Here is a 12,688-nt window from a genome sequence, read left to right as displayed (position 1 = left end):
TCATTGAACAATAGTTGATGAACTCGTTCATATTTTGGGCGGACATGAACTGAACGTACTGTATTACTGCTTGATGAACGTTACTGTGAACTCGTTCATTCTGGTGTCTGTGAACGGCACGCCCTCTCAGTTTAACTTTGTTCAACAGGGTGCCAGATTTCTATAGAGCCTTCCAGGTGAAAACCCGGCTACAACACACCGTAGACAGGCCTTAATGTGTAGCGGAAAAAACACCCAATCTGGCAACACCAGCCACCAGTGTTGCACCGCCCATGCGTCATCAAAACAAAAAGCAGCGTGGAGGCTTCGTATGATCATTTAAACGAGTGAGGATGGGAAAAATCTTAAATTTCTGTGCAAACTTTGCTTTCAAAAAGAAAATCCGCACTTCAGTCACATCCACAGCAAACCTGAAACGGCACTTTGAACTGAAGCAACATATGGAAAAACTATGAACTAGTTAATTTTTGTAACTGTGAACTTAGGTAAAAATTTTGAACTATGAACTGAACTAGTTCATTTTTAAATTTGTGAACTGAACTTTGAACTAGTTCATGTAAAAAAGTGAACTTTCCCAACACTGGGTCCATCCACCTTTTCTAAATCTTGGTGGGGTGACATATCTCCTGCATCCCCCCTGAAATCTACGCCTATGTCCAAAATCGTAGTATGAAACCAATAGTACGTGAATTGCATACTATTTCCAGTGAAATACAAATGTATTACAGTATGCAAACACTGGACACTAGGCCGGCGAAAGTACCCCACAATGCAATGCGGTAGCACAACGTTCATAACAGACAAACGGACAGCAACCAAGGCAGCTCTGTAACGTCAAGAACGCTCTAATTTACATTTCTACATATTTAAATCTGTGATGTTGTCACCTGTGACATTTCTAGTTTTTTACCTTTTTCAACAATTTAAGAATTATCTGGCGATGCCATTAGAGCAGCATGGTTACGCGTCTCCAACGGCAAGGAGGCTCCCAGGAAGTGACGTTGAAAATTACAGCTCAGTGCGTCCGAAAAGATCTACTGTTTATTGACACCGAAGTATGTTGAACGATGGTCTACATATTGAGTATGTAGTGCAGCGTATGCATTTTCGGACGCTACCAAGATATTGTTCTTCCTCCCTCCTCTAGAGAGACCTGGGAGCAGAGGAGCACTTCCTGGAGCGGGACCCGTCCACCGGAGTGTGCAGGCTGCTGTACGACAGCGCCCCGAGTGGCCGCTTTGGGAGCATGACCTACCTCACCAAGGCCGTGGCGGCGTACGTGCAGGACTTCCTGCCCAGCGAGGCGTGTGCGGTGCAGTGAGAGCACGTCCCACAAAACCAGAGCAGGGGTGAAACCACTCGGTAGCAAATGAAGTTAAAGCTAAAATGAAGCTAAAATTTGCAACAGTTTTCACATTAAAGTAACAATAACATTAACAGTACATAAATATGTATATTGTCACTATGTGTGTTAGTGCAGAGTGTAATAGAAAGACGCATGTTACAGTATGTTTTATTTATAGGCTTAATGTGAAAATCTGCTGATGATCTGTGATATATGTTTTTAGATAAAAACTTTGTGTTGACGGGGCATCAACACAGGTTTAGTCCCCAGTGTTTTTCGGCGTCCTTGTCTCCATGGCAACCCACTCTTCGCCTCTGCAAAGGTCACAGGTATATCATTTTATTTGGGGAAAAGGGGGTTCAGAAATTCCTTAAAACACTGCAGGCACTGTGGCATTAATACACACGTGGTGCTCTAGTGAGTATCTCTAGTGAGAACTACAAGGCCCATGTTCATTTTCATGAAGGAACATGTCACCCAGAACAACTGTGGCTCATAACTGGGTTTTTTTTAAATAGTTTTTGAAGAACATTAGACCAATTTGGAGTGTACGTCACTGCAATTGCGCATTCATTGTGGTGGCAGAAAAGCAGCCGAAACAATGGTGAATATGCTGTTTATCACAATACATCCATGGTTTTTCAGGGACAACCTTCTTATAATACGTCCATGGGGATAGCTGGCAAGTTTCTTAGCTAGCTTGAGTATTCCACCATGTTTTAATGCTACGTTGGTTACAGAAAATGAGCCGAACAGCCGACTGGTGAACAGCAGCAGTGCTAGCTTCAGAGACGGATAAGCTAGCTAGCTAACCAGCCAGCCCTAACATTAGCTTATCCGTCTTTTGATATACTGTAGATATAGAATACCACCAGACTTCTTAAATTGGCAAAGGTCAATTTCCATCCACTACTCATGCAGTTTTCTAATTTAAGAATTTCTTTTGAGAAAACCGTTGATTGTATTCATTTTATCAGTGGAAATCAATGTGATATGAGCTTCATAACGCACGTCAGTTATTTTTTTTGCAGCAGAGTAATCACTGACTTATGTGAACTTTCAGCCAGAATACACATAGTTTTCATGCGTTTTTACCGAATCTTATCATTTATGAGCTCATCCATAACTTTGGATACAAACAAACAAACCATTAGCGACTTTACCAGTAAATTTAACAAAATCTCATCTAATCAAATGTATTACCTTGCCTAATTATTACCTAAAACTCACTTTACCTCCAATCCTACATACTGTATGATGTATAAAATAATGACAAATATTTAGAGATTATCTACAGACTATTTATTTTATAGCTCCTAAATGATAAAATAGAGGTGTCTTAAAGAGTACTGTTTGGGAGATTTCTTGAATGCCTTAACATTGTTGCACTTGTAAATGTATGTGTGTGATTGAAACTATAGGAATGCTGTTTTATTTTTAAATATGCAAAAAATAAAGAAGCAACTTTAAAGATTGTGTAGTAATTAAAACCACCATGTTTTTTAACACATAAAATAACTTTTATTGTGGAAATCAAGTGTTTTCAGCATGCAGTGTACTTGGTTTGAATGCAGTGATTTCTAAGTCAGCTTAGTAAGTGCAATTCAGGTTTCTGTCCTTTCAAGAAGGGAAAGGCCTTAATTTACTTTAATCTGCAGAACTGTAATTTTGTTGTTGGTTATTTGCAGCAAAACTTAAAGCCATTTACTCATATTTTACATTTCACCTTTAAGTGTGTGCTGCACAACAGTTTGAAGGATAGTGTCTAGTGCATTTTGAGAAAAATAATGCCTCTTGTTTTCAATAAACGACCGATCGATCAGTTATTTTGTGATATCGGAAGATGTGAGTGCCACACTCCATGTGAAAAACAAGCAATCATGGCGGAATGTGTGGGTCCCTTCTCTACATAAGACTAAACCCTGAAAAGAAAGAAGGCATTGGTTTCTATGTTACTATATAACTGTATCTGCTGAGCCACGGATGGATGTTTTTCTTGTTTTTGAAAGTAATTCTGTAATAAAAGTGAGAAAACACATTGTTTCTGAGCATTTGTTATCCCAAAGAAGAATTATGACCAAGAAAGTCATAAAAAAAATCATGTCCAGGCACTCAAGGTTGGTTACAAAAAGTGATTTAAAAAGGCCTTTAATAAATAGGGCAAGACATTACAAATACAGCAACGCGTGTCGGCTTGAGCCTTCCTCAGGGTGTGGTCCCCATTTAAGGTTCACCTACTAGCTTTTTCTGGAGCGTTTAACTGTCTCCCTCGCTCTCTTTTCCTCGGTTTTTCGAAACGTTTAAAGGTTTATGCGTTTTTTTGTTTTTTTTTATCTTTGTTGGATGTTAACATACTGTATAGTACTTGTTCATTTATCTTAAAAATAAATAAACTAACCGTAATCACCTATTTATTTTGTTTATTTTTTTTAAACCTCTTCAGAACTCAAAAAAACAATTTAATAATCAAGTAACAATGACGTCTCCAACCCCTTCTCTAAACTGAAGCTTTCATTAAAGGAGGTCAGACCGTAACTGCAGTCACAATGACGAAGTGATGGCATCCAGTAGGTGGTGCTACATGTGCACAGCTTCTTGTTTTTTGTTTTTACAGTGTCATAAGTTAATGGCTCAGGGTCAGAGCAATTCTCAACATTTTATCCGATATGTATGAACAGCTTGTATCATAGCAGAGTCAGTGAGAGATATGCTGTTGCTTTCTGTTGCATTTCCAAAAACACTTTATAGCCAGATTCAAGGTTTATTTTGACAGTTTGTATTTTTTAAACAAAACTGACTTTCTGTAATATCATGTGGTATATATTTAAATCTGAAGTCCATCCAAGTATTATATTTGCTGTTCTCCTATCTTTCTTTGGCTACTGCCATTATCCAGATTACTGGCCAGGACTGTAATGTTTATTCTTCTCTTATCTTTGTTAGTTGCTTCTGTTTTCCAACTACAGGGTAAAGCTACAGGTTGAAGGCTTTTGTGGAGCAAAAGTAGGCTAATGGGATAGAGGGGAAATCCCCAAGTAGGCCTGTTTTACCTTTATTTTATAGCAGACTGTAATACCACCTATAACAAGCAAAGCAGAAATGTAAGGCCTTATAATAATAAAAACATAGCAACTTGTATTTGATATCACAATTTTCTTCAGGCCATCCCAAAAGTTAATCGGAAAACAAAATATAACCAGCTGGCATTAAAAAAAAGAAAAGAAAAAAAGAGCAATCTTATTTATTCTCTGGAGAAATCTGTTAAATTTAAAAATAGTTTGACTATGGAGCTTCTTTTCAACTTGAGTGCCCAAAGCAAAGTTTGAAACCAAATAGGAATGTTACTTAAAGCCCGAAAAACTGGATATTACAGTTCTATAGTTGCCTTTTAATGGTCCTGACGCACCAATCCGATTATCGGCCGTCGGACAGTCTGGCGAGGTCAGTGACTCGAGTCTGTTCGGTGTGTTCCGTGCCGTTGTCAGTCGGAGGAGCCGTCGGCCTTCATTTTGGCCGACCTGACATGCTGGCTCGGAAGGCAGGCAGTCGGACTCAATGACCAATCTGATTGGTGTAGCGCTAACCCGGAAATGACGAGTGGGATGAGCCTGCCGAACACATCTCAAAATCTGACAAAAAAATTTTAAACTGACCTTTGTCGATCTGATATAAAGACAGATTCAGCAACTGCATGGCCTATTTCTCGCTTAAAATGTTTTCAGAAATAAGTTTCGTGAACTATCAATCAGCTGCCAGTTTAAATTTTTTGGGGCGACAATACAGATTAGCGGTGCCTGCTGTTATGGAGAAGTATTACGTCTCGCGCGCACACGCGAGTTGGCATTGCTTCGGTGTGTTCCGAGGCACTTTTTTGACCAACTCGGGGAGGCAGTCAGTCCGACTGCCTTTTCTGCTGACGGTCGGCCGTCGGGTTGGTGTATGTCAGAGCCTTAACACATATGGTCTCCTTGAAGCTTTATTGGATTTCCCTTTGACTGTGACTGTGCATGTTTGAGTATCAGCAGAGGGGTCAGAGACTAGACTTATCTCCCGACATGAAATGTCAAATAATTTCAGATATGCTTAAAACAGAGCTTTCAAAACTTTTTCTGTAGGGCCCCCCTTTTGTAGTTACAAGTATTTCCAAGCCCCTAAACACAGAGTACAGCTTAGGCTGGTGGGAAGATAATTAGTTTTGCTAGTATTGTGATAAACCACAAAAGATTTAAATATTGACGTGATAATGGCGCTAGAGGAAAAATCTGGGGATCACTAAAGTTATATGAGTTAATCCTACAATTGGATAAAGTTTGTGATGATTTATAATTGAAAAGAGCTAGCACTGCTAAAAATGCAAGCTAATTCATGAGAAATAAGTAGTAACGAGTTATGTTCTCAGAGTACATGAAAAATCTATATAAAAGAACTGCTTCAAATGAGAAAATATTCAGAATATTTAATATTCACTCAGAAAAAGTGATTATATACCACGTTAAATTTGCAAGCATGGTGTTTAGAATTCAAAGTTGACTGATGTTAACCAGAGACTAAAATACATGACCTGGGTTATGTAAAAAAGCAAACACAGACTCTGTGTTGGCCTGGAAATATAGACTTCTGATGCTGATCATTCGCACACACACTCACACACAAACACACACACACACACATAAACTGCCTGGTCAAATACAGTTAAAGTAGAACAAAAAGTCTTCAGTTGTTGAGTCAAAAAAAAAAAATTCAAATGTAAAACATATGACCCAGTTTGCAGCAGTCAGCAGAACCGTGTCATAAATCTACCAATGCCAGTTCAATAAAAAAGATTTCTCAAGACATTTTATTTAATCACTCGGTTTCAGTTATCAATTAGGCTTGCACAGTTAATTATATGATCAATAAGTGAACCCATATGTGTTTAAAGCAGTTTTTGGCATGCTGGTGCTGCAGCAGACAAAACATCAATGAAGCTTGGCAGAAACATTTATGACTTTGGTGATCATTACTTAATTTAGCACTACAGTTTGACCTGTTTGGGAGCACGTGTATTTTTTAACCTGTTGCAGTTTTTGACTTGCCTGTACCAAGAATTTCATGGGATATCTTGTTTTCCTCCACTATCCCTTCTGAAACTATTGTGCATACCTGCAAACTTGTTGCTTTTCGGCAAAAATCGCCGTTTTGAATGGGAAAATGTCATCCACGTGAATCGTGTAGATCCGAAGAGTTTTTATTTTTGGGGGGTGTCCGAGACCCAGGGGGTGGGTGATGACGTGTCCCCTTTTTCAGCCCTTCTGAGTTTGCAGGTATGATTGTGAATACAAAGCTTAAATACTTACATTTCATATTTACCTTGATTGTGTAAGTTTCCTCTGTAGCATGAGGTAAACATAACTTTTATGTTGATGATAATCGCTAATGAAATTGTTAGCACTGAGCGCTTGCTAACGTTAAGCCTTATTTAGACATGGAGTAGGCCTACTTAACATTGACAGCTTCATCTACAGGTACCTGTTAAACTAATTGTCTTTTTTTTATTTAGACTTTAGGGTAATGTTGAATACGAATCACATACATGATGTATGTAAAAACATTTTTCTGGATTTTATTTATTCCCCGGGCCCTTATAGTGGTGTAGATAATAAGTTTAATACACTGACACAGAAAAGTGAAACTTATAAGATTGCCATTGTTATTTACTTTCCTTTGAGGAGCTTTAGAGATTATCATGTTCTGTTACTTACTAACATATGCGATACATTTTAATCAGTCTTCCGCCAAAAACATAGTCCGTTCTTATCTATCAAACAGATATTTTAATGTGTGTTTAAATTATCATTTGTCCTCTTTCAGCGATCCTTGAGTGTGGAGTCCCTCAGGGATCAGTCCTTGGTCCAATCCTCTTCTCATTATACATGCTTCCTCTGGGTCATCTGTTCAGCCGTTTTCAGGATGTGTTACATCATTATGCAGATGATAACCAGATTTATTTCTCTGCCACACCTAATAACCAACTTTCTTCTCTACATGACATGATGCAACCAAGGACTGGATGACTCTCAATTTCCTCCACCTAAACCCGGATAAAACAGAAATTATTTTAGTTGGACCTGAAAACTTTGTCACTGCTGTTGATCAATATATCACCCCATTTCAATCTTATATCTAACCCACTGCTAAGAATTGTTATCACCTTTGATAAACATACTGTATGTCTTTTGACCATCATGTCACTTAAGGCCGTTTTATAGTTGTGCGTTGAATTGACGGCGTACCCCCGCAGACCCCTCTGCGTCTACGTCGGACCCTACACGGTACCCTCATGTGCACCTTTCGAAAAATGTAACTACACGTCGCAGCGACGCACGTCACTTGGCCGTGGCTTGGTAGCGTTGCATTTCCCCTGACTCATTTCCTGGTTCTCCTTCTCCATAAACAACATGAGATCAAGGAGAGGGTTAACTTTTCCTGCTATAGATCTCCCACCATGGTCAGAAAGCACAGGAGAGACACTTTGTTTCTCTCACTATGACTCTAGAGTCGCTACTCGCTCCAAAGCTAATCGCCGTCACTCTCTCACTTCTCCCTCGTTTTACCACACACTCCCCAGTCCCCACACACACACATGCCGGCTCGACGCACACACCAGCGCACAAGTATAAACATCAGGCCACTTACGTAGGCTACGGCGAAAGCTCTGCGTGGAGCCTGCGCAGGACTATAAAATGGCCTTAAGCTTATCCAGTCTAGTTTTCTTCAGTTACGAAACATTGCAAAAATTCGATGTATGTTGTCACCTTCAGATCTGGAACTATTAATTCCTAAATTCATTTTCTCTCATATTGATTACTGTAACTCCCTCTACTCATGCCTCAGTCACGCTGCTCTACGTCGTCTACAACTTGTACAAAATGCAGCTGCCAGATTATTAACCAGAACAAGTCACCGGTTTCACATCACATCTATCCTTGCATCCCTTCATGTGCTTCCAGTAAAATTCAGAATACAATATAAGATTGTGTTGATAACCTTCAAAGCATTACATGACCTTTCCATTACATTACATTTCTGAGGTCATTGTTCCTCACTCCACTACACGCCCACTCAGATCCTCAACACAGTCTTTTATCCATTCCTCGCTCCAGCTACAAAACCAAAGGTGATCATGCCTTTGCCATTTTAGCTCCAACCCTCTGGAGTCGTCTTCCTCTGTCTGTTAGGTCTGCTGAATCTCTGGATAGTTTTAAGCGTCTTTTAAAAACCCACCTTTATACTTCAGTTCAATTCAATTTTATTTATAGTATCAAATCATAACAAGAGTTATCTCAAGACACTTTACAGATAGAGTAGATCTAGACCACACTCTATAATTTATAAAGCTCCAACAATTCCAAAAATTCCCCCAAAAGCAAGCATTTTTTGCAACAGTGGTGAGGAAAACTTCCTTTTAGGCAGAAACCTCGGACAGACCCAGGCTCTTGGTGTGTGGACATCTGCCGGTGCCGGTTGGGGGTATGATGAACAGTGGTAATTATAGTAACAAAAAAGACAATGAAACTATGACTAGAAATAACAGTTGTAGCTGTTTAGGGCATAGCAGGGCTTAACAGCCTTTCTGTAAAGTGCTACACCCCAATTATGCTTTATTCTAAACTTAATTTGTATTATTTACATGTTTCTTTTTATTTATTTCCTTATATGTATTGTACATGTGTGTGAAGCACTTTGTAACTGTGTGTTTTTAAAAGTGCTACAGTATATAAATGTTATATATGTTACTTACTTACTTGAAGCTTATGGATATATGTTAATGTTTGGGAAAGAGAGTAATTTAATGTGTTGCAGCTTCACAAGCCTTTTAGCATGGCTGACTTTTGTTTACTCATTATCAGCCAACCAAAACCCAATGCTACTTTAAAAGTTCAGGTAAAAGTTCAGGTCAAAATATCTAAATGAATGCATTGGTTAGGTCAATTGCAACACACATTGCATTGTCTGTACTGTATGTTTGAACAGTGTCTGCAGTTACAGCTGAGGAAGAGAGGCCACAGACCAGCTGCATGTTGGCTCAATGAAGCAGGAACAGTTGTCAATTTTAAGTAAATAAAAGTAAATTGTAGCCTGTAATTGTACTCTCCTAAAATAAAAAAATAAAAATCATATGCAGATCTAGCAGAGGCCTGGAGGTTTTCGGAAGTTTTCCAAAACAGACATGAAAGCAGAGAAAAGCTTGAGCTATTTCGTAATGACATTTTGAAAGTATGTACATACTGTAGATTCTGGATCAGCTGTACTTAAACCCTCAAAAATATATACAAAATGATAGATTTTGTGTAAAAATCCCTTTTTCAATGACAGCCAACCTGCCCGTGTCTGTTGCTGTCTGGCCACTGTCCCCAATCACAATATGTCAACTGAAAAACTTTTGACACACAGGGAAATGTTGGCTAGTAAAGCTTGTATGTAGAACACTATGTGCAAGGCCAGATGACTCCTGCCCAGACAGAGATTGATAGATAGTGATGTGGAGGAAGCTGCCAATAGTTCAGCATTAGGTCGCATGAACTTTTCACAATGTGAAGGAACAGTAAACAAATTTTTTAAACACCACTGATCTGACACCAGGTGACAGTATTGTTGCCCTGGTTTGAATGTGTTAGGTGGTCTAATTACTCCCAGTGTGCATGCTTGGGTAGTGTACATTATATGGCCAAAAGTATGTGGATACCTCAACACTACACCAATGGGCGTTAATCCACTGCTATAACAGCTTCCAACTCTTAGGCTTTCTACATATTTCTGCTGCAGGGATCATTACTGAGGAACAAAACCTATGTGTAGCAACAAGGCTTCTGATTTGTCCCAAAAGGGTTGGATGGGCTTGAGGTCAGTCAAGTTCTTTTAACCCTAATGCCAGACTGGAAAGCCGGAAAACTCCAGCATATGTCCAATGCCAATCTTTTTCAAATTCTCTCTTTCTACAGTCTCCGTGCATAGCAATATTATGGTCAGGTTAGGGACCTCTGCCAAGGAGGTTATGTTGTCGCCTCAGTTTGTCTGTTTGTCTGTCAGCAGAATTACGGAAAACTACTTGCCTGATTTTTGTGAAACTTGGTGGAAGGGTGTCGCATGGGCCATGGAAGAATCCATCAATTTTTGGAGCGGATCCAAATCACAGGAGATAGGGCATTTGTACTGCATTCATGTGGTGTCATAATAATGGAAAAAATAAATTCCTGGTTATATTCCATTACCTTACCTGATCCGTTTCCTTTGCTCTTCGTTGACACGCAAAGGCCTACTGGACACAGCAATCAACGTGTTGTATAAACGCTCTGAGCAATTAAATACAACACATATTTTTGTAGCTTCCATGTTGTTTTCACAGTACGACTTAAAGCTCTTGAACACTTACCTGATGCGCCAGATGGTTTGTTAATAACACACAACCATCTGAGAAGCCATCATTGAAAACGGATTGGGAAAGGGCATGCATTTTCAATAAGTACCTGGCATGTGATTGGATTAATCATCTATAAATAATGTCCGCCATTGTTGTTTTGAATGAACAGTTGCAGCCGTCACACGCGGCTGTAGCTGATTGTTCTTCGCCGGTTGGTTGGGTCCGCTGTTGTTCAGAGACAAATGCGTTACTTGAAGTCTAGTCTATATCGACAACGATTCATTTAGGGGATTGCTTCAGTGACCCATTTTTGGCCGGATGTCCCTCACCTTCCGTTTTCTTTGTGTTGTCATTTTAAACTCTGGTGGATTTCTGAGGACTATGGTTAACTGCAGCTCTCTGCAGGGTAAATCCAGACAGCTAGCTAGACTATCTGTTTAATCAGAGTTTTCCATTGCACAACTAAAACAATGTTCCAAACAAAGTTCCTTCCCGAGACTATTTTGCAGAGGCATCGTTGCTCCGTCCGGCGCTTAGCACCGCCCAAGACGATTCTAACTGGTTTAAAGAAATGCCAATAAACCAGAGCATGTTTTTCTCCCATCTTGGAATGCTGTGTGCACTAGCCAGACCCTCCTCTGCAGCGCTGTGGAGGAAGGTCTACTTCAAGCCTGAAAAGATGGATTTTGATGTGATATGTGATCCTGGGATTGTCTTGTTGTCGCCTTTCCGCATATTGTCTAAAATATCATTGTATGCCATAGCATTAAGATTTTGCTTCATTGAAACTAAGTGGAAAACACATAAACTTCCATTTTCGCCATATAGTTATAAGTGCTCATTTCTATCCCTATCCCCACATTTTAAATTTTTTTATTTAAGACGACTTAATAGATATAGGGCCCTATTTTAACGATCTGAAAAGCAAGTAGGCCTATCAGACGTGAAACGCAAGTAGCTTTGTTGGCGGATCTCAGGCGCTGTTGCTGTTATAGCGGCAAGATAAATGACTCTTGCGCCCGATGCAAATCTAAAATGTGTTGGTCTGAAGTAGCTAGGTGTGGCTTGGGCGTAACGTGCAATAAACCAATCAGAGCGTCATCTCACATTCCCTTTAAGAGCAGGCGCGCTTGTTCCATGGTGGATTGCTATTATGACGGCAGATTTGCCTGGCGCACGCCAGCGGGAGCTGTCCGAGATGCGGCAAAGTAATAAATGCCCGTCTTGGCCGGGTGGCGATGTTGCTGCGGCCTCTCGGGCGCATCTCCTCAAGTCTGGAGAGGATTGCTGCAGCCATGGAGCGTGGGCCTCCAAACGCACCACCTGCACCTGTTGTGCCCCTTCCTCTTCCCCCCACTCCAACTCCGTCCACCCGCTCCACCAGGAGCGCATCGCGCATTACTCCCGGACCAGATCCCGCCGGAGTGTCCAATCCCACCGTAGTTCAACATCACGTCTCCTTAAGTCCTCTAATATTTCCTCATTTGTGTCATCAACACATCCATGATTCATGGAAATGTTGTGTAAAACCCAACAAGCCATAAAGAATGCTGCGACTTTTTGAGGACTGTACTGTAAAGTGCCTCCTGACCTATCCAAACACCTGAAGCCATTTTCAGTAATTCTTTTCCTTGTAATTATGTATGGTTTGCAAAAATGGGAACTGCTGCATCCATGTAGATGAGAGAAGCAAAGTGTATGCGCGTTGTGCACATTATGGACAAGCATGCGCCCCTAAAATAGCATCTGAATAACGCGCCACTGACTTTAGACTAGCACCACTGACTTTAGATCAGGTTTTTCCTGGTCTGTGGCGGAATTGTTTTCTGAAACTGCAAAATAGCACCAGGGAACGTTTGCGCCAGATCACGCCTCCTCTTTTCGCTGAAACATGAACTGAAATGTTTAATTAATATACTTCATGTACTGTGATTTAATTTTGT

General features: G+C 40.2%; 1 protein-coding gene across 10 annotated transcripts in view; it reads left to right on the top strand.

Moving 5' to 3' along the window:
• The window catches only part of phka1a (phosphorylase kinase, alpha 1a (muscle)), a 35,815-nt gene extending 32,434 nt beyond the window's left edge, over positions 1-3,381 (top strand). For all 10 annotated transcript variants that reach the window (XM_039822662.1, XM_039822661.1, XM_039822660.1 and 7 more), the window contains one exon: positions 1,148-3,381. In XM_039822662.1, coding sequence (XP_039678596.1) covers positions 1,148-1,321 — 174 coding nt within the window. In that variant the 3' untranslated portion in view covers positions 1,322-3,381. The remainder of the gene's footprint in view (positions 1-1,147) is intronic.
• The last annotated feature ends 9,307 nt before the right edge of the window (positions 3,382-12,688 follow it).

The sequence above is a fragment of the Perca fluviatilis genome, chromosome 14, assembly GCF_010015445.1.
Source record: "Perca fluviatilis chromosome 14, GENO_Pfluv_1.0, whole genome shotgun sequence".
Lineage (NCBI taxonomy): Eukaryota > Metazoa > Chordata > Actinopteri > Perciformes > Percidae > Perca > Perca fluviatilis.
The sequence above is the reverse complement of the archived record's forward strand: the minus strand, read 5'-3'. Positions and strand labels throughout refer to the sequence as shown.